The 23,054-nt window shown below is 40.5% G+C and overlaps 1 protein-coding gene across 2 annotated transcripts; it reads left to right on the plus strand.

Moving 5' to 3' along the window:
• The first annotated feature begins 111 nt into the window (after positions 1-111).
• ccdc18 (coiled-coil domain containing 18) lies at positions 112-16,063 on the plus strand. 2 transcript variants are annotated; one of them, XM_062428895.1, is made up of 26 exons: positions 112-635; positions 804-984; positions 1,318-1,479; positions 1,715-1,821; positions 2,119-2,247; positions 2,485-2,581; positions 2,673-2,794; positions 2,934-3,222; positions 3,447-3,534; positions 3,633-3,850; positions 4,065-4,175; positions 4,365-4,496; positions 4,674-4,808; positions 4,911-4,988; positions 5,108-5,224; positions 5,342-5,509; positions 8,701-8,843; positions 9,816-9,979; positions 10,160-10,373; positions 11,392-11,491; positions 11,589-11,726; positions 13,088-13,228; positions 13,356-13,493; positions 14,034-14,477; positions 14,571-15,326; positions 15,806-16,063. In XM_062428895.1, the coding sequence occupies exons 1-26, from the start codon at positions 535-537 to the stop codon at positions 15,824-15,826; spliced, it is 4,494 nt and encodes a 1,497-aa protein (XP_062284879.1). In that variant the 5' UTR covers positions 112-534; the 3' UTR covers positions 15,827-16,063. The 2 variants fall into 2 exon arrangements, with proteins under 2 accessions (XP_062284879.1, XP_062284878.1); XM_062428894.1 differs by having other exon boundaries at positions 5,108-5,509.
• Positions 16,064-23,054: the final 6,991 nt, after the last annotated feature.

Raw genomic sequence — 23,054 nt, forward strand, 5'->3', positions numbered from 1 at the left:
ACCCTCACCACCAATCATTTAACAGCTAGCTCTCTTAGCCAATCACAAAACGCGTTGTTAAATGTGGGCGTAAACTTATATTTTGAAGTTGTCCTGGCTACCTTGGTTTCTACCCACATCTACACTGGACTGGGAAACCTGGAAAATTTTGTTCAACTCGGAAGTGTCAGAACATGTTTAATGCTTTTATATGACAGGACGACAAAAGTAACACTTCATTCAAAGCATTAACGTCGTCTGTCGTGTTTTGGTCGTTTTTTTCGCTAGCTTACTTAGCTAGCCACCTGTTGCTCCAGCGAGCATCTTTGTTTACATTTTGCGACCATAGCAAAGCTAGCCGACATGCTTTACATGCTCTCATCACTGCTGTTTAACACGTAACGTTATATCGATGAGTAGTTATGTGATGTTTTTTTCACTTATGCAACTATTCACACAAGTTGTTGGACTGAAACTCAACTGAAAGCTTAACCTCAGTAAGCCAAGACAAGGTGTTAAATAGCTGAAATTTGACATGAACCCATTATTAGTCTAATGTTTGAAAACGAAGAGAGTTCAAGTGAAGATGTGGACAGTTTGAGGGATCTGCTTACACTGACGGAGATCAGCCTGCAAAGTGTGGGACAACAACTGAGGTGAGCTAACTGCAATGGCATGAAGCCACTGTCTGAACCAGCTGTAGATGGCTACACCACTTCTGGTATAACAGAGTTGAATAATGACCACTTTGCAATCAGTGGTTTAGTACTACAAATGATACATTCATATTCCTGACATACACTGATTTTTCTTTTCTTCTACAGTCAGTCAGGACATGATGATGAGTGTGTGCAGCCAAGTCTTGATCACCTGACCTTACAGTACCTGCAGACCCCTGATGGTCCTCTGTATCAGCCAGGGTGTGTTTGTCAGGAGAGGCGTCTCAGCGGGACAGTTGAGAGACGTGCTGCTGGCAGTCTCAGCCCATCATCCACCAACTCTAGGGTGAGAGGATATTTGTGTGAGTGAAGTGTATGTCGCCAGGCACTTCCGGAAAAAAAAGGATTGATGATTGACCACAGAATATATTTACATTGGGTAAATACATCAGTAGCAATAAATGAGGTGATTTAATGACTTAAAATATCAAACTTTTATGAGGCAATATGGTCTGTGCAGCTGTCCATTTTACAATTGGTTGTTAATATAAAATATATAACCGTAATGCCAGATACATAGTAATAAACAGGGTCACTGTCACATCATAACTAAAACAATAACAAACTACTATCCGCCTCTAACCACAAACACACCTTTGTGCTCTATCACCCTGATCAGTCTGCCTCAGTTAAGGCGAGGTCACTAGAGATGGAGTCTGTTGCTGCAAGGAGGAAGTTGGGCTGTGTGCGTCAGGAGAACGCCTGCCTGACCATGCAGGATGAAGAGCTCATCAGTGACCTGGATGCCATGCAGTATGAATTGGTCACCTCCAAGTCTCAGGTATAACACTCACCCATAGCCAGATATTTGTGAGATTAAAGGTTCTGTCATATTAAATCACTGTATCTTGTACTTAATCTTCATGTGCTTCAAATGAGTAGTCTTTGTCTGAGTATTTTTTAAAGAAACTAGCCAAAGAAATTGTTTTGATCTAATATCGAATATTCAAAATCTGTGATATAAACCAACAGTCACTGAATTGGATGTAAGGCACTGTATGTGTTTTCTTTTTCAGGTCTGTCACCGAGGTCCCAGGGTTGGGGTTAAAAACAATGCAGCAGTCATGAGTGAGCAGATCCGTCGTCTTGAAGCAGAGCTGGAGGCTAATGCCAAAGAACTAAAGTAACCTCATGACCTCATGACCTTGCAGAGTACTGTTTCGGCTGATACAGCAGATGCTTTGTATGTTGCTATTATGTAACTGCAATGAGGCAAATGCATGCCTATTTCTATAAAATGGATACTGTCATTCATACAGTCATGGTATATGATAGTTGTTTGTAAACCTTTGGCCCTATTCCTGTTCTAAATACTCACAATGTGAAGATGGAATTAATGATTTACACTTTACCTGTCACTTCTTTTCTTGATTGTTTCCTTATCTCGCATTAATATCCCATCCTTGTCTGTGTTTCTCAGGGCAGCCAAGCTCAGGATTGAGTGTTGTCAGGAAGCAGCCGCTCACAGTGACATTGTGGCGGCGGCTGTCACTGATGAACTGAGAACAGTCAGAGAAGAGTTGGACAACTTGATAACGCTGTGCAAAAGGTGATGCTTTTATTTGAGCTTAGATTCAGCAAATGATCATCACAGTTCTGATTATGGGGAACAGCATGGACACACCACCACAAATTGATCTGCTACAATGTTTTTTGTCTTGTAATTTCCGTCTTTTACCTGTTATGTTTAAAGATTTAGTTTGAGCTAAATGAAAGGATTGACTTGATGGACGTGATGGTATTATTGTTTTCACACTTACTGTATGTTCAACCTCATCCCTCACAGGGCGGAGCAGCAAAGGAACCAAGCACTTCAAAATGCAGAAAAACTCAAAGATGCTTTCAAAGAGTACAAGGCCACCATTTCCATTAAACTCCAGAGGGTACATTTTAGTAAAATGTTTATTTATTGAATAACTTATTCATATTATTGCATGTCATTGCCAGTAAATGTGTTTTAATTTCTGGTTTAAGGTGATGGAGAGTGAAAGCAAGTTAAAAGAGAGTCTTATTGAGTGTGACAGAGAGAAGGAAGAGTTGGAAATGAAATGTACTCTGTTGGAGAGAGAGAATGTAGAACATATTCAAACAATCAGGTAAACACTGGTTCTGTAGTTTTGTTAACTTCATATTTGCATGTGTGAACAAAACTCAATTAAATCTTCCAGATGAAATATCTTTAATTAGCCACTTAACACTTTTGATCCTCCATCTTCCTCCCGGTGGGCCTCGCAGCAAACTCAAGGAGGAGATGAAGCAGGCAAAGTCCTCGGCTGCTGAGCGCTCGGCCCTCCAGGCTCAGCTGGAAGAGGCCGGGCGACGGGCCTCATATCTGGAGCAGCAGCTTGTGGAGCGGGCTGCAGAGTGCAGGGAGACGACCTCTGTGCGCAGAGAGCTGGAAGACCTGCGGACTCTGACCCAGAGCCAGGAGCAAAGGGTGGCCCAGAGCCACATAGAGGCTCAGCAGAGCCAGGCAGAGCTGGCCAGCTTGGAGGCCACACTGGCCCTGCTGCATCTACGAGAGGTGGATTGAAGCAGTGCCACACAGTCACATTGGCCTTTGTATTTCCACGTCACATGTTTTTAAAAATTCCCCATAATATTTTATCAAAGGGATTATTACATAATTTGTTTGCCCAAATCTTTGGTGCCATAGTAACTGCCGAAAACAAGTTGGTATATTTATATCAGAGTGTGCGTAGAGTATGACGTGCTTACTGTTGTCATGTGTTATGTTTTTAATTTTAGGGTGCTGTGGGGTCACTCTGTGTCAGGCCTTGCACCTTGCCTACATTTGACTATTCAGGAACTACACACCTGCTGAAGCTAAAGCCAGGTATGCTGGCCAGTCTCACAGCTGCTTCATTACATACTGTGGGGGCCCTTTCAGTCATTTTATTTTCCTTCTCTCTATCACTGTCTTAATTCTCTCAGGTGAAGGCTACCAGCAGCTGCTGCGAGTGCTGCAGTCAGTCGACACTGAACGGGCTAAACAGAGCAACCTGGTGGAGCGACTTCAGGAGCGTCTGAGCAGAGCACAGGAGGAGATCTCCTCCCTGCAGGGCTCCATGGCCCAGAGAGCCTCCCATTACCAGAGCCTCCACACGGAGCTGCTGGACAAAGTCAGCCAAGCCACTGACACAGAGAAAGAAGTGAGTCACTTTTCTTATGTCTTCCTCCGTCAATTCTTGTCCTTCTTCATCCATCAAGTTTTTCGTTCATTTTTGTCTGTTTTCTTTCTATTCCTTCACTGTTTGGAGGAAGCTGATAGAATGAAAGCTGGTGTGACATGAGTGTTGAGGTCAATATGGAGTCAGTTTCATGAATAAACTTTGTTGCTTTTCATTTTTCTCTGTTGCAACTCAGTTGAAGAGGAAAAGTGCACGAGCATCTGCGCTGGAAAAACAGTTACAGGAGAAAACATCAGCCTACAGTCTGGCTGCACTGAAGAACACTGAGCTGGAGAACCAGCTAGCGGTACAACACACACACGGACACACACACAATTTTGTCATGTTAGTCACAATTTTTCTTCCCAGAATTAATAAACTTTTTTGAAATGGGTTGTGGGTGATCATATGTATTCTTGGTTTGCTGTTTTTTGCTCATTAATTAAATGTTTTTTAAAATTTGTTTTATTTTATGCTTCCTTATTTCTAAAAACAGGAGAATACCAGCACTCTTCAGCATTACCAATCACTGATGACCAAAAAGCAAAGAGAGTACCAGCAGTCTTTGGAGAAGTGTAAAAAATCACAAGCTCAACAATGCACAGAGCAACAGCACAGAATAGAAATGGTGATTTACATCAATATTTTTGTCTTGGTCAACAAACCTTTATGGCATTAAATAGTGAGTAGTTTCCCATAAATGATGGAGAGATGGAGGAGAAACACAAGCCCTGAACATGTTTTTAAAAGTACAAAGTGAAAATAAGGTGGCACAAGAAGTTACAGTGTTTTTTCTCTTCTGTAGTTGCAGTTGTCTGTAGAGGAGGCTCAGTCTCGGGTGTTGGAGATAGAACAGGAGCTGACTTCTCTCCAGAAGGAACGAGACGAGGCGCAGAGAGCAGCTTTGCTTTTGCAGAGCTCCGTGGAACAACTCACACAGGTCGGGACAATGACTGTAGGACCATGTTAATTACACAAAAGCTATCTGAGACTTAAAATAAATAAATTTTATTCTGTTAATACATGATAACTTTGATTTCAGGAGAGGCAGGTTGAAATGAGGGACAATGATGAGTTGCTACAGAGTTTCAAGGAGCAGGCACTTGACTCTGCTTCCAAGGTTGGTATGAAGAACTAAAGACAGATCTTTCCAGATTTAACTGTATAACAACATATGTATTCATAAATTCCACCACAGCCACTAGAATGCACCATTAATGACTGATGTCTGTATGTCAGGTGTGTGAGCTACAATCGTCTCTGTCAGCATGTAGAGAGGAGCTGAACTTGTATCAGCAGCAGATGGAGGAAGTAAAGAAGATCTATGAGACTGAGCTGCAGTGGAACAATGACAAGGTACAGCATTTTACGCCCCTCACAGCCTGCAAGAGAGTTCATTTGCACTTCTTCCTCTTCTGTTTGTGCAAAGTCAACTTCTCAAGCAGATCTTCCCCTTTGCTCCTTCCTCTCCAGGTTTCTTCTCTGCAGGAAAAGCTTCACACTGCCAGCCTGGATTGTCAGACCTCCAGTGAGCAGAACCTGCAGCTTCAGCTTTCTCTCCAGCAGCAGCAGACCATGTTGACTGAGAGCACTGCCCGCATCGCTGAACTGGAGGAGAGCCAGAGCCAGCTGCAAAGACAAGTAAGTAAAACTATTTTGAAAATATCAGGATAACAAGCAAATGCATATCAAAATATATACAAATGAACCTTTTTACAATGACTCCACTTCTTTGTATTTTAACTATAATGTCATAGAAAAAAGATTAAAGACATAAACATGTAAACCAACCAACCAACTAATTTTATACGGAAAAAGGAACGAGCTGTAGGCATTTATGACGGCTATTTCTCCCACTTTATGGGAACTGTGTTGTAATTAGTTAGTAGATAGAAATTAGTTTGTGGTAATTTTATTATTTATCCATTTGTTTAGGAATATGCATAATGTAAGCACAGTATAAACCTCTACAAGGCAGGGCCTCAATCTGATAATATGACCGTGAAATATTAATTCAGTTTATGGACTATTACCAAACATAATTTAAATAAATCAAATACCACAAACTTTTTGCAACATGGTGAGCATAAAGCCTTTGCGAATCCTGAGGGTGTCGGGCCCCTCAATTTCCTAGTTTGCCATGTTGGTAATCCAATGTGGTACTGGTGCATTCAAATAAATAATAGAAAAGCCTTTTTCCCCGCATGAGACCCCCCAAAATGGACTGCATCTTATACACCGGTGCAACTTATTTACTGTTTTTTATGGTAAGTACTAACAATTTCCTAATCATTTCCACTGAGTCTCATTTTTTTCATGTAGCAAAGTGAAATAGTGAAGAAAAAGACACAAAAGGTAGTGAAAGTGAAAACAAGTTTCTTACGAGCAAAGATTCAACATTACATTGAAGCTTTAGATTGTATAAGCAGACAGAAGTGCAGAAAGAGCTAAACATAAACACGAGAGCAACTGGAGTCAAATATGCAAACTTACTGATATACCCTGCACATATCGCACTCCTGTGGTTAACCATTGCTCGAGTTCAAGCTTGTGATTTCATTTACAGCGCTGCATATTTTAGACAGGGTTGTACTTTCTGTCCCTTACAACAGGCAGGGGACAATAGTCTTCATTCAGGGAGCAGGGCTGTACAAAGACAGTAATGAACAAGAAAGTCTGCTTATGTTTTTATTTATTCAGTTTATTTTCTCAGGGAGGGGGTCGAAAGCATCAGGGAATTGAAAAAAAAAAGTATTTTAAGATGTTTTCTGAACTGTAGCATTGCTCCTTTTAAGGAAGGGCTCAGTATATAGCAAATGTGTGGTAGAAAGAAAGAGAGAGACAGAGAGAGAGCACAAACAACAGTGGAGGCGGTGTGTAGGTAATGTAACTGGTGTATACCCGTATATCACTGGTAACACACGGTAAGACATTTTGCCCTGCAGCCCTCCCTCTCCCACCGCCAGGCCTAACAGCTTTTCTGGCAGAAACCCTGAGTGCACTTTACTAAACATAACAGTCAATATGTCAGAATTAAAGGCATTTCATCCAAGGTCCCTAACCAGGTGTGAAGTTTGCCGCCTAAAGACAGCCTGAAATTAAGAAGCAAGTTTACAATAATTAGATGTAAGGCGTGTCAAATACAGTACAAACAAAACACAGACACGGGCAGCAGTAAAGGCAGAAAGCAAATTACAATTCAACAGACAAAAGCAAACAATACCAGACAAAAGTCAGGACAACAGTAGCTCTAAGGTAAGTCAAGCAACACCGCAGTTTAACAGCATACAAGTTGTGTATTGAGAGACATTTTCCAGATGACGAAGGCATCCAAACTAGCGCTGACAGATTTGGTGGTCATGTTCTTAACAGTCAAGAAATGGACATGTATGTGGTAATTTCCCTGATGTGGACTGGTACAGCTTTCCATACGTGTGCTGCTTAAATTGAAAAGGCAGATTGACTGAAAACAGATTTTCTTAGTGGGATAATGCAGTTTTCACGTGTGACTCATCTTGTAATCTCATTTGTTTTACTCATTGCCTAACAAAGCAACCGAGTGGTGGAAGAGCCATGCCATGGAAATTTTTATTTGCATGCTTGATCAGGTTTTCCCAGCTCAGAGGGTTATATTTTTCCAGTATGTTACAGTGGTGAAAACTATTAGGTTTTCTCATCAAGGGTTTCATGGTGTGTCTATATAATGATTCTAGTGGCCTTAAGGTTGAACTGTTCGCCTTTGACCAGCTTGTATGTACATTCTAGCAGCGTTGTGGACATGCAGTTCCTTATTAATCTGAAATTTGCTAGTTTGTACATGACCCTGTTGCAAACCTTATCCTGAGTTTTGAAGGAGAGATTTGAGTCTATAATGATCTAATTTATCCAAGTACAAGTAAGTGTGGCTCAACAGTACTGCTAGCTTTCATTGTGAAATACATGCTAATGGTTTTTGACACATTTAATTGTAGACAGATGGTTTAACCATTTGGTAACATGGGCCATTGCATTGGTTAGATGGAGCCAACTTGGCTTTTTGCATTGCTGTGTACATATATTACAGTGTCATCAGCGTACACTTGAGTCTGTGTTGTAGGACATACAACTAGCAGATCATCAACATGTAAACTCAATAGAAATGTACCCAGTATGGATCCTCGTAGGACACCAGTGGAGAAGCTGAGAGCAGTGGACTGATAGTTATCGACTGACAATTTGAGATCAGTAAGGGGATCTGGAGTGAAATTGAAGGTAGATCATTTAAAGATGAGGACAGCATGACTTACAGTGTCAAATGTATTCCTAAGATCTAAAAACAGCTCCAACAATACCATCCCCATCCAATAATGCTGTTTGACTCTAAATCTGAACTGCTTTGGGTGAAGGGGAAAAGTGCTGTTGTTCAGGTTGAAAGTAAATTTCTCTGCTTTCTCCAATTCTGCTGGTAAGATACTGATAGGCCTGTAGTTGCAGGTGGTGGGAGGGTTACTAAATTTAAAAATTGGTGTTACAATAGAGGTCTTCATAGCACTCAGGAATACCCCCTGGGAGAAGGACTAGTTTAATATCTTTGTTCCGGGCAACAGACCAGACATCAGATCTCCTGTAGAGATAGACCGTAAAGAAGACTTTTTTATTTGTTTGAGTAGTAGGTCAGATGCACTGTACAAAACAAATGTTCTGTTCAACAAATTTGAAGTTTTAGGCCAGTGTTAATGTTTTTCATAAGACAGTAAAATGCTCTAATCCTGGAGGTATTCTGTAGTACTTTGTTACCTTTTATCCCTATGACCTTTCCTTGTTTAGACTGACATTGTTGTGTTTGTCTGTAGGTGTCCTCCCTGGAGCAGCAGCTGGAACGGATCCGGACGTCACTGCAGGACGAGGTGAGGAACAGAGAGCGGGACTCTCAGGAGAAAGACAAGGACCTGCAGGAGGTCAACCAACAGAACACACAACTGTCTGAGACTGTCAGGTACTGTACACACCGGGGCATTCAAGTTCAGCTCTGAGGGAAAAAAGGAAACAGAATTTTTAAAGATTTTCATAAATTAAAACATTTATTTACATACAACATGATTTCAGAATGATCAGACCATTTTTAGTGGCTTCAGCGAATTTGGTCAAAATTGATGGCTTATGTCATTAAAACAGTGACATAAGTGCTGTAACAGGATCTCTCAAAATATTACATTAATTGAATATTTTGACTGTGTGTTGGTTCCCACGTTTTCGGTGGTTTGTGATCCTGTTATTGATGATAATACAAACTTTTTTTAAAGATCCAAACGTATAGTACTAAATGTAGTTTCCCATCCCATTTGTATGAGGATTTTGTTAAAACTAACAAGTTTTTTTTTTAAAGTATGATGTTCTTCTTGATCAGCAGTAAACACAATCAAACAGTCTGTGGGACAGTCTTATGATCACACCACATCCTTGACTGTAGGCATGAAGTAGCCCCCCCCGCCTCTATGATCTATGAACATGTGTATATAAGTGGAGATCTCACTTGTTACAGAGTGGGAGACAGAAGCCAGTTGTGTTTGAAGTAACTTCACTCTGCTGGGCTGCTGGTTAACTTCAACTTTGTGAAGTTTTTTTTATACCCTAAAGAAGAAGCATGTTGGCTGTTTAAATGTGCCATCAGAAGGCATGTTTGCTTAGCTTAGTTTAGCTTCTCTAATAGGTGTCCTCCTCTCTAAGTCTACGATGGGAGCTTTGCTCACATTAAGGTGAGGAAATGGACATGTTGCATGACCTCACCACTCGTATGGTAAAGATTACAGTGTGCACCCTGCCCAGTGCTTTATGTGTATTCCTTTTTTTTGCAGCATGTCTTTGTGTAATTGCAGATTATTAGTTAAAGACTTTTTTGTTTTGTTCCTTTTACACCTTTAATTACTGTACAAATGTACTGATTATTGTTGTATGTGTCTCTTTGAAGCCATCTGACATCAGAGATGACAAAGTGTCGAGGGGAGCTGGTGTCTAAAGAGTCGGAGCTGCAGCGTCTTAGGTGGGACGTCACTGCCAAGACATCTCAGATCAGCCGCATGGAGGAGAGTCTGCAACAGACAAAGAGCCTGCTTGACAGCAAGAGCGAGATGGGTATGACATATAGCTGCAGCAAAAGTTATGTTTATGTTTGTTATTTATGTTTTTTATGTCATGTTATGTTTATTTTTGCTAAGATGAGACACTGAAACACTGAGCTTGGCTGTTTCGTTTTCTCCTTCACTCTCTATTCTGTCTCTTATGCATTTCTCTTCTCCCTCTCGCTCCTCATAGTCGCAGATCTGGATGAGAAGCTCCATCGCTCTGAGGCAGACAGGCTGAACTGTGCCCAGCGGGTCAAGGTCCTAGAGGGACAGCTGCAGGCAGTGCGTGGAGAGTTGGCTGACACTCTGGAGCAGCTACGGGAACTCAGGGATGTTCTGCAGAGAACCCAAACCATCTCTGATGAGCGGCAAACTGCGGTGGAAAATCTGACTGTCGCACTTAGGTGAGGATACGCGCACATGTGAAATGTTCTTCTGCACACAGGAACAAGGGACTCCTCTGATGGAGAAATCGCTCGTGTGCTGTTATACAGATAGGATCCACTGCTGTATCTGTGTTTTGAAACAATATGGATATTGTGTTTCACAAACAGCCAACAACAGACACACACACAGTCATGGACCCTGCTGATGTCCCTGTGTCCCACAGTCTCACACTTCTTCCAAAGATAATGTCATGGATAATCTTTATTTTCAACAAGATGAAATAATGACATTTGTGTACATTTTCCTGAGGAAACCGTTTGCTTTGTAAGATGTAATAATATGAAAGTCTGTTTATAATTGCTTAAGTTATGTTCCTTTTTTATCCGAGGTGGATCATGTGTTAATTTGTCATGCAATTTTGTTGTGACTTATTTGTTCCACACATGCTCTGTTTTGTGATGTAATATTTTTCTAGTTAAAGACATACTGCTGACACAGATTAAAAACTATGCACATTTAAATCACATACACTGTGCACCACAGTGTGTGCAGCTGTTGCACATTAAGTACTCAAGGGGACGGACACCAATGAATGAATGATATTTTTCTTGTGTAGTAGAAGTTGCTCATGAATCATTACTTACTCCATCCGTTCCTATTGGATTCTCTTTAGTGTTATTTCCTCTCAGAGAACAAACAGGGGCGTGCAGAAAACACTTTATACCCTTTATTGAAGAACACAGCTGCTCCTGGTTTACAGTCATAAGCCCCTTTGCACACAAAAAAGACACCAAAATAAGTGTCACACTGTCTAAGATAACTTAGAGGTCAATTTAAAAATGTTCAAAAATAAACTGCTTAAGAAACTTTTCTCAACCTTTTCCCATTCTACTACTATTTTTTCTGCCACTCAGAAGACTACTCTGTGTGTTAATAAGATATTGATCTGATAAACCTTTCAATAAAAGTCTGTGTGTGTGTGTGTGTGTGTGTGTGTGTGTGTGTGTGTGTGTGTGTGTGTGTGTGGCTTCACAGTGAAACACGGAGGGAGTTGGAGGAGAGAACTCATGAGGTCTTAGACATGGACAGTGCACTGAAGGAAAGACAGGGGGAGCTCCAACAGAGAGCAAATCTGGTACAACACACACAAGCATTTTACATATATTTGGATATAATTTGCAGATTATGTTACTCTGCCATCTCTCTCTTCATTCTGTCATTCTGATCCTCAGCTGGGCCAGCTGGATGTAGCCATCAAAGAGCACAAGCAGGAGATGGAGAGGAAGGTGGAGTCTCTGCAGCAGAACCTGGAGGCCAGAGAGAGCAAGCTGAGAGACACACAGAGGGAGCTCACGGACAGAAAAACGAAGGTCAGAATCAGTCACCGAGTAAGAGGGCAAAACATGTGAGAAAGTAAACTCAGCCCTGAGTAAATGTGGAGAGACACATTTTTCATCTTTTCAAGTGGACTTTTTGACAGAAACACAACAGTACAAGACATGAATTGGAGGAAGCATATGTGGTTGATAGGAAGAGAAATAATGGCTTGTTGACAGCCAGCAAAATTGTGAACTAAATCATATTTGTGTCAGAGATAATCTGAAGCGTAAATCTGAAACATTATCAATGACAGATCCATAAATGCATTATAGATTTCACCCTAACCCTTCCAATTATTGTCTTTTGCAACTTGAAGACCCTCCATACATGTTTTAAATATACAAAATAATATGCTTTGAATAATAATTTGTGTCTCATATGGTTCAGTTACCTTATTAGAACATCATCTTCTCTCTCATTTGTAAATGCAGTCTATAAATATTCAAAATATTCAAAAGTTTAACTGCTGGGCGCAAAATGCCTCCTGATTCACTGTAAAGTCTCGTTGTTTGTGCACTGTAAACTTCAAGTTTCCACATCACATGTAAATAAGTTGCGTACTGGGCCACGACCGGCTCCGACCTCGTGATGTCACAAATCATGTTTGTAAGGACATGCCTCAAACGTTAACATTTAAGGGCTCAGACAAATTTTCCCTCTTCAGCAGATGAATGTGAAAACGAATGTGTCTCAAACTCTGCACATATCATTCTGCACAGTGAAGCTCAAACATCCAACTAAACTTACAATTATCACATTAATTAAAATCTTTTGAGTGAAGGGGACTCTTGATATTTACCAGGAAGAGTTTGTTAAATATGCGATTCAGGTATTACCTCCTACTTTATCAGAACATCCAGAATAGGAATAGAAAATTTCTCCCACTGTCTGATTTCCTTCCATTTTTACTCCATCCTCTTGCAATGGTTCCCGTCACTTACACTCATTTATGACCCATTCATCCAAAGTGTCTGATGATATCAGCTTTCAAATGAGATCTGATATATTGCAATTGTAATATGTTGTAATATAGATGTGATATATGTGATGCATTTCATACAGTATGAAATGTTGATTAAACACTGATCCTTGACAAAGCTGTTTATGTATTACTTGATTCTAATAGAATAGAAACCACCGTCTTGTGTCAGCAGTTCTAAAAATTCCCTTTCAAAACCAGCCCAGCGAAATTGTCACGCAGATGAACATATGTTCATTTTTTTCAACGCCATTTGCAGAGCACTCACCTGTAATGAACATTTTATGAAGTACAGTAGATCATCAAACTGATACATATCATATAACCTCAAACTCATGTGTTTGTATAAATATTTGTGTGTGTGTTTTTAAGGAGTCCCAAGAGCTCAGCCAGCAGCTGCGTGTGTGTCAGCAGAAACTTCAGACTTTACTACAAGAACTTGAAGAAACTCAGCGTCACTGTGATGCTCTGACCAGAGAGCTGGACGCCACCAAGCTGCAGACAAAGGAGAAGGTAAAGTCAAAGCATCATTGTATTTTATTTAATGTGAGGTAAGTTAGACATGTTGGCGATGCACGAAATACTACTACCATGGATTTTTCTGTGGTATGAATAAAAATGTGTGTGTGTGTGTTTGCAGGATATCCGGCTGTGTCGTGTGGAGGAAGAGCTGGCTCTAAAGGAGGCGCGCTGGCTGCAGTCGGAGGCCGGCCTGCAGAGCATGGTCACCTCTCTAGAGCAGGAGCTGGAGCTGGAGAGGGAGCAGCACAGCAAGGAGGTACAGTAGCTACTGCAGCTCCACCATTCCCCCATGTAAATCAATCAATCTAAATCAGTCTATTAAAATATAAACAACTAAACCGTCAAGTTTCAGGCTACAGCTGAAAATATCTGTTTAGGCAAGTGCTTCAATTTTGTAGCCAAGAACTTATCAGAATAATGGGTAAGAGGAGAAACTAGGTGTCGTAATGCAGCTTTGAGTCATTTTGCAAAACTGTGACAAATGTGACACCATTTGTTAGGGCCTCATATCTCGTATGTCAGTATGCTTTCTGTTCTCCATCTTGTGGGTTATGAATCAGGCTCTGTGACCATCACTGATGTTTGCTCTTTGTGTCTATTTCTGTCCGATTTCTTTTCCTCTTTTTTTTAAATGCCAGAAATTTGATTTCCTCATTTCTTCCATCTTCAGTTTATTTCCCACCGATCGGTTTGATGGTCCTCCTCCCTGTCCTACAAGCTTTGACCTTAGCTAACTACATCAAAACATAAACCAAACAAGCCTCATCAGTCTGTTTTTTCCCCCCTTCAATCTTAGCTGGAGTCTCTGCAGCAGACTCGAGGCCAGCTCCTCAAAGTCTCTGAGCAGATCTCCTCCTCCATGCGCTCCTCCCAGGAACAGCTCACCGCTAAACTTCAGCAGAGCCAGACCCAGCTGGAGCAAGCCAAGGCTCAGTACGACCAGACCAAATCCCAGCTGGAACAAACTAAGGCTGATTTGAAACACACCCGGACCAAAGCCAGTCACCTCCAAGCACAGTTAGACCAGAGTCAGACCCAGCTCCTCCAGAGTAAAACCCAGTTGGAGCAGAGCAGGACTCTGTACGAGCAGGCCAAGGCTCAGAACAATCACCTCCATGTGCAGCTGGAGCAGCTCAGTGCTCAGCTCAATCAAGCCAGAGTCCAGACTGCTCGGCTCCAGGCTCAGCTCCACACCTCAAAGAAGTCCATAGAGACCTCCAATGAGTCCCTGCTCATCAAGGTAAAGTTCTTTAGAAGTTCAAGTGTAAGTACTTAAGTTGTAGTAAAAAAGTTTTTCAATTTTGATTAAGTTTCTCTTCTCATCTTCCTGCAGGAGTCTGAAGTGACCCGTCTCCAAGCCAGGATCTCCAGTCTGGAGCGAGCTGCTGACCGCCAGAACCTGACTCCGCACGACCACGCGCTCTCCCTCCCTGCTCTGAACAAACTCACACACTCCCCAGATCACTCCTGTTTTGTTCAATCCCGTCCTTCCTTACCCAAAAGGCTTCAAACAATTGTCCACTCTCCTTCACTTGCTCGCTCAACTTTCAGACAAACGTGCTCGTCACCCCCAGCTCACACAGACCCTCATCTGTCAGACCAAACTGAAAGCCACCAAACTTGCAATTGGATGCAGAGCAGCAGTATCGACTCCTCCCTGGATCTCCCTCTGAGCCTGAAGGCCACATTGAGGGAGGCACTGCACCACCAGCCATGGGAAACCTCCTCCCCCTCTCTCATCTCATCTTTGCCAGACACAGCTGGCTGCAGCTGGCAGGGCCTCAGCAGTACGGACGTCACGGTAACCTCCGACCTCTCCTTCAACCCCCTCACATACATGGTGGACAGGCAAGAAGACAGAAACCTTGACAGGGACGCTACCTTGATGCAGGAGCGAGATGATGAGCAGATGAGTGAGTCGAGGAGGGAGTCCGTGTGTATTCTGGTAGGTCAGGAGGAGGAGGGGATGGACATGAGTTCACTGACGGGGATGCTGAGGTTCGTTAACCAGACGTTAGCGATGCAGGAGGACCTTTCCTCGTGGAGCTCCGCAGGGTTATCCCAGAGTGGACACAGGGTTTCACTCCAGGTAACAAGCCCACTTAAAAGAAGATTAGTCTGCTGATATTTTAAGAAAATTGCAATTTTAAACAAAAATGACAAACATTCTTTCATTCAAGCTTCTTTAGTGTACATATATTTGCTGCTTTTGCCCTTTTTTTTCAACATAAACTGAATCTTTTTGAGTTTTTGGACTATTGGTTGGACAAAAAAAGCAATTTGAGGACAACATGTTGGGCTCAGGAATATTAAAATGGCCATTTATCACTTATCTTGGATATTTTATAGAATAAGCAGTTACTTGATTTTTTTGTTTTAACTGACAGACTAATTGATAATGAAAATAGCTGAGTTTACAGTCACCTAAAATATATATGCGATATCCATCAGTCCTTTTTTAGGGCTTTAATAGAGAAATCATTTTGGACCTTATATTCACATGTATAGATTTAAATGATGAGTTTGCTTTGTTTCTGTGCCACTGATGCATGTTTGTTTCACTTTTAGAGCGACGTCAAGGAGACATGAAGCAGAGAGAAGAGCTGTTTACATCGTTTTCCTCATTGTGTATGTCAGTGTACATTAGCTATATATTTTAGTCCCACATTCATTAACATTCCTTGTAAGTCTGTTCCATTAATGTATGATAAGATCAAGCTGCAATATTGTCGGACATGAAAAAATTATCAGTCCGGTTTAGTCGACCACTACTTTCTATTCTGTAAATGTGAAGTTTCATACAGATGTAGCAGCTGTGTTTTATGTTGTATTTCTTAATAAGAAATATTTATATATTTTTACACCATTTTTAAATAACTAAAGTAAATAAAAGATTTCTTTTATTAGTATTTAGTTTGTTTTGGGCTTTTTTTCGAGTACTACAGTGATTTTTATATTATTCTCCAGAGAAATTTAAAGGCCTGTTTCTGGTAACATCTGTTTGGATGTTCCCAGGCTGTTAGTGACGGTGAGGTCGTTTTACCAGAAAAACTGGCAGCTTCCCCTCCAGCAGAGGAATGTTTGGCTCAGGACCTGGGAGACGGCCATGCTGAATCTAATACAGACTCAAAGCTGGATAAATTGGATTTGGCTCTCTCATGCGACTTACATAACAAGAACATCATTAATAGTTTGGTTCTGAGATAGTTTTAGAATTAAGAACTTTTTTTACTCATTAGATTAAACACTTGTATGACTTGTATGAAGATGTCTACTGTGTGTGGGACACTTTCATTACTAATCCTGATCTGAATAACAACAAAACAACAAAATTTTTAACAAAATTAAAAAGGTGCGATGTTTCTTAAAGGTGTTCACAGCAGTTGCAGGTTTGGTATGTATGGGAAAGCTGTTCCACAGTTTTGGTCTATAATATTCACTTTACTTCTTTGTCTTAACTGTTGGTACATTTAGTGCTGTAGTGTTCACTGACCTAGCATAGAGCCTTGTGCATAGACGGAGAGACTTTATGTAGGTGTTAAACTATTCAGGGCCTGATCTATTTACTAGGTGGAAAAACCCATCTCGGCCACAGTCAATGTGCTTTCTAAAATTTAGGTCATGATATGGTGACACCCAGACTTTTTTGCCTTTGAGTGAACCAGTTTTCAGACCACATATAGTATAATTCTATTTATATTTGATTCCATACTTCAGTTTTTTCCTTCATTTAATTTCAAATATATGTTAGTCATCCAAGTTCCAAGCAGTAAGTGAAATTTATTTATGCTATTTTGGATAAATATAATGCCCAATTGGGTGGCTTTTACTTGCCTGCTCACTGTCTTTCAGAGCCTACAATGTTACTGAGATGAGATGTGACAACAGCAAAATACTAATAATAACTTTGTTTGCATAGCACCTTTCATACAAGAAATGCTGCTCAATGTACTTTATTGTTCTACAAAATAAAAGCAATAATCGTCACTTTTTCCATTCTCCACTCCAGCATTGAGGTGTAATCGTGTGAGTTGTAAAAGGTGTTTGGTTTGGCAGGCAGAACATCAGAGCTGGTCTGTTCATATTTACTCTTCCTCACCCCAGGCTTCAATATTTACTAGACATGCTCTCTTTGTGTGTGTGTGTTTGTGTGTGGTAGAGGGTTTATTGCTGAGTGTGTGTGGATGTGGGTGTTGCTACTGGAGACAAAATGGCAAACCAGCCTGCCAGCTTGGTCTTCACTCTAATGGTAGTGGGGGTGGGAGGTTGAACATAACAGTTTGCATGAGCTGACGGATCACTCCAGGCTGCTGTGACTGATTCTGTTAGTCCTTCTCAGCCTTTCAGATTCTTTGGCAAATCAAATTAATGTATTTTTAGGTTTATTACATTCATTTAGTCTGTTCTCCTTTTCTTTTGCTTTTTGTGCGTGAGAATCTTTTTAGTTTAGGGGATGTGGTTCGCTCAGCACCGTGCTGTGAGACATCTGGCGATATTTTAGTTCCCACGTGGAACTTCCTAATTTCTATAACCTTCAACCGTTTGCATTATGTCTACATTTATGAATTATTACACCAGAAGAAGCAGTTTTCACTTCTGTGTAGAAGCAGTGGGTGTTAAGCACTTTGTCTCTTACTGTCAATATTTATACTTCCACCTTCAACAAACAGGTAGTGGAAGTAACCAAACACATTTATATAAATTCTGTATTATATATCTAAAATATGAATTTAAAATGTTTTAAAATTAGAGAGGAAACTCCCTTTAGTAAAAACTCTCACTTCACATAGTTTTAAAGCATGCAGCAACTGACTCAACAGTGTTTTAAGAATGAAATGCTGCACAGACAACTTTGAAATAAGATGTTCATGTTTGTCTTAAATATTACAATAAATGGCAACTGTTCAAACATCAGTCCTGATGGTCACATACTTGGCAGCACACCTTCTAAGAATCAACTAGAGGTCATACAGGTTTACCCACAGACTTCTAAGAAGACTGAACTATCCAGCAACAATATCAATCTGCCTCCATTAACACAGGTTTACTTTGGGTTTTCTGTTAACATCCAGCACACACATTAGTGCACAATATCTCACAATATACGGGTACACATCACTTTTCCCTGTCACTTAATATGTTACACAAAAGCCAGGTTTACATAATTTTCTTCAATCGATGCAAGTCAGTTTCTGTTTCCCAGCATAGCTTGTAGTCAGAGAGGTAACAATGTCAACATTTTCCATCCTGACAACATTTGAAATGCAGTAATAAAGCATTCTGAAAATGGAAATTTGTACCTACATAGTTATTGTTGTTTTTTTTATGCTGATGATACCATACTTACCATATGTTAACTGAAGTCCACCTCCACCCAAAGAAGTGTTCTTCTTGTTCCTGCAGTTGGATGTTTGAGCTTCACTGTGCAGTGATGTATGTATTTTCATCTGAAAGTGGGTAAGTTTTCCCTATCTTCGAACTTTTAGGGTTGGGCCTATGAACATGACTTAGTTTGGTGCCAGCTGTGGTCAACCCTTACAACAACAACTTAAACACGTGTGAAGCCAAACTTGAAGCCTGCAGTGTACAAACACTGAGAATAGACTTTACAGTGAAACAGGAGACATCGTGTGTCCAAAAGGAAAACTTCTGACCTGTAATATATTTATATATTCATAGATTTTAATGAGGGAGAAGGAAAATATGCCATTTTAAAGATTTAAATTAAGTAACTGCTTTTTTGTGGAGGAAACTAAACTAAACACACATGATTGTTCTAAACATATATGTATCCCCTCCTAAAGTACACAAATACTTCTGCCAACACTGAACATATACTGGACTATTGCTGATTTAGAACTGCCACTTTCATGATGTGAGGAAGAGAGGATGCTGAAGTTGCACAAATAGTCTGCACAGAAAACCAGAGCAATCGTAAGTGTACTTCTGCACCGCGGTTTGATCTCATGGTAGACTTTAACCACACTGGCGCACACACACGGAGCTGTGGGGGGTAAACATGCTTTCTGGCACGCGAGATAACCACAGCTGGCAGAGCTTTGACTGACATTATCAAGCAGAACATGCAGGCTGTACTGTACAATAAAATACATTATGTTTAAAGAAACAAGATCCTTGTTTGCTCACAGTATCATCAGGATGTTGGCTCTTTGGGCTGTGCTGCTTTGCTGAGTTAGGAATGGAGGGTAAAACCTGCCTGAACAGCACTGTCATATACACGCAGAAACAAGTCAAGTTCAAACATGATAGAGTTTAATTTTCTGTGTATTCTTTTGTTGTAACCAATTAAACTCATGCTTTGTCAACTGCAATTCGACTTACAAAACATAATATTTTTTGTTTGAATTCAGTACTTTAGGTGTACACTTCTTATCCTGAGGGTCAGACTGATGGACAATACAGTTTATCTGCATCCATGCCATCAGCAGCTTCCTTCATAACCTTCATGGTGACAAATGTCTTTTATACCAGTCACCAAAGAGCTGTGCAATCCTTATCTGACTGCCCACACACCCAGGAAGTCAAACAATACCTTTGACATGGCCTGGAAAAGCCTGTGCTTGTCCTTGTCCACCAGTGTTAACCTAGTTCTGGTCAGACCTGTGTGTAGTCAGTTTTTCCATTTTTACTATCAGTATTAAGATCCTTGTGGGGAGACTTGATAAAGCTCAACAATCCAGACCTTTTATTAAAACTTGCAAATTAAATGTGGAGGTTATGAGGCTAACTCCTCTTCAAGACAAAAAGCTGAGATCTAGTATCTAAAGCAGATCATGGACAAAGACTCTTTCAGAGGAGTTTTCATGGAGCAGAGGAGTCTGCCCAATCAAGTTTTACCAAGAGGTGTGGTACAGTTTGACTCAGCTCAAAGGGAAATTAGTATAAATGCTTGTTGAAAGGCCATCGTTATCTTTTCCCACAGTACTCCACAATCACAAAGCTGCATCCCACTGGCTTTCCCTCAATAAACTGAACCTTTATACAGAAAAAGGTGGGAGTGGGTATCTTAGTCACTGTTTCAATGACAGCTCAAGGTTCTATAGCCACCTGCTTCTGGGCCTGGAGCTGCTATTAGTGACCCCCATAACCTCTGCTATGTGTCATGTGTGATGTTGTCAATGTTGTCTAAACCAGTTATCATGTCTTAACTTCTAACACTTACTGGAGCAAATAGCTAGGCCCAGATAACAGTGAGAGTAGATAAACCTAATGGGGCCACATTGCTGTCTGACAGCAACATGCTTTGAGGTTTTAGTACTGATACTAAACTTTTTTTGATACCCCATTTGCTTTCCGCTTTTCATTCAACAGCCCCCTGTGGCAAATTTGTGATTTCAAATTTTAAATCAGGATATTTGCTCAAAGTAAATAAGTTTATGAATCTGAACAGAGATTATAACTATTATAACTGTTTTTAATACTTGATGCCACAAACACATTTACATCACTTTCAAAAGGTATTAAGGTTCAGGTTTGATACCCTAGTTTGTATGTTTTAAATCTGAAATACTGTAGTCACTTTGCTTGTCCAGTTCGACAAGTCAGAATAACAAATAACAGAACAGCTAGAACAGTCTGGTTGCCTATGTTCAGAAAATCACTTTACTTTAATGCTGCCTTTAAAACCAGGAAAAGACAACACGTATTATGATAAATGTAATCTAAGATGATATCTAGTCTCATGTCACAATATTCATAGGATATTGATACATTGTCTACTGTTGCTCTATTTCCAGTCTATATGCTCGGCTAAGCTAACTGTTCATAGTGAACAGACATAAAAGTGTCATCAGTTTTCTCATCTATCTCTCAGAAGGAAATAAAATTAACATATTCCTAAAACTTTCTTCATTTATACTTAAATATTGTTATAATGTTGCTCCAGACAGACTTCAGTTTATGGTATATTCATTTATATTGATTTTACATCCTGATTATTCAGTGGAGAAAATGGGGGAACATTTCTGCTTCATTTCCCTTCCCTTGGTGGCATCACCTCTCACAGTTTAAGCCTCTGTTGATAAGACTCTAATCCATTTTGGGTTGGCTGTATTGTCGCTGAGGATGTGCATATGTCAGCTGTCAGTGTGGGCCACAATGAGGCTCCAGCCAGCCATTCAGCCTGCACGTTACATCCTGTTGAATGATAGGACTCCCGGTCTGGCACCAGCGAGGACCCACCGCCTGCAGATAAACAAATGAGTTCAAAAGGGTTGAAGCAGCCTCCTCACTTGTCTTATCTAAAACAGATAAATATTACAAATAAATCAACAACTTTATATGCAGAAGATGGATCGAGGAAACTGTCGATCCCAGGGGCTGAAAGCCGTAAAGACAGCAGCACAGAGGTTTCCTCCTTTTGCTGAACCATTGAGCTCGTCTAGTCAAATCTGATTTGAATGTCACTCAAGGCTAGTTACTGTCGCATGCACACGCAGATCAATAGTAATATCAGACAAATGAGGAAACTTGAATGTCGTATGTTTTTATGTTGTGATGTGTGATCACTTGACGACCATCTGTTGAGGTCATCTATATCTAATGAATTACAAACACTGGGGCCTTTACAGTGATATCTACAAGCTGATTAAACTTTATCTATTTGGATTATGGCCAAAAATAACTTTAGGAAGGTTTTACATTACCGTGTTTCACAAAATTGTCATGATGAAAAGAGGTGATGAATTTTTCACTCAAACCTACTTCCTTTCCAACTGAAAATGGACACTTTCATCAGCATCAGCAGCAACATGTTGTGCCACTAATATGTTTCTTCATCTTACACCCTGTATCCATCTGATAAAAGCAGAAGTTGGCAACAGAAGTTTTGAAATTTAGTCTTTTATCATGTAGCCAAAACAGACCGGAGGAGGATTTTGTTCACACGACTGAATTCTCACGAAAAACATCCTGAATTGTAATCTGAGAATCTGAGTTTGTGAACAAAAACTGGTCCTGTTTAGTTGGAAATTCATGGACAGCTAAACCAGATGTCCTTTTCACAGAAGTACATTGAATCACCTGCTGTGGCATTTAACAGTAGCTTTGAAGTTACTGCCTATGTACAGTTTTGCTTCTGCAGGATGTACACACATCTCCATCCTCGTGTGCATGACATTCATGGATAATCACCCACATTTGCTCGACACTCTTCTGCAGACAGAAGTAGAGGCTAGAGGTTAGACCAGTACGAGCATGCCTACATATGTGAACTAGGATTTTCTATGTAATGAGTGGTGCAGTAGATTCTGTGCAGAGCTGTTACAAATACATATATATAAAGGAAATTATATACTTGGTCTATAATTAAATAGTGCTCATCAGAGTCAATATTTGCATCCTCTCTTGCTGGTATTTGTGGCGTTTCATGTCTGCAGACTTGTTTTTGAACTTATATGTCAGCTGAGTAAAACCAAAACTGAGTTAAACCAGTTTTCTATATATCCTGTGCCACTGTTTCCTATAGTAATCCTGTTGGCTCGGCTCTGCAGGAAATCTTTTTCCTCAGTATTGTCTTTTACAGTCATACAGTCCCTTTAAACCAAAGGCAAACAGACATGCTGTTGATTCAACTTCATTTAGAAAGCCTAACTTCATGGACTTTGTTCCTCCCAATCTGAGCACTTGGCAAACAAGCAGGAACTACACGAGAGCCTCAATTATGACAAACTGTTTAATCTGAGAAGAGAAGACCTCCCTGGTTCACTGAAGCATCTTCTTTACTGCTGCTTCAGTCGACCAATCAGTGCTCTCTGCTCAAACAGACCCATGAACACTCCCTCCTCCTCCTCCTCCT

This window comes from Scomber scombrus, chromosome 11, assembly GCF_963691925.1.
Source record: "Scomber scombrus chromosome 11, fScoSco1.1, whole genome shotgun sequence".
NCBI classification, from domain to species: Eukaryota; Metazoa; Chordata; class Actinopteri; order Scombriformes; family Scombridae; genus Scomber; species Scomber scombrus.

Coding starts and splice junctions, on each gene's coding strand:
- ccdc18 (XM_062428894.1), top strand. CDS start 535: ATGTTTGAAAACGAAGAGAGTTCAAGTGAAGATGTGGACAGTTTGAGG. Junction 2,582..2,672: donor TTTCCATTAAACTCCAGAGG/GTACATTTTAGT, acceptor TTCTGGTTTAAG/GTGATGGAGAGTGAAAGCAA. Junction 3,535..3,632: donor CCTGCTGAAGCTAAAGCCAG/GTATGCTGGCCA, acceptor TAATTCTCTCAG/GTGAAGGCTACCAGCAGCTG.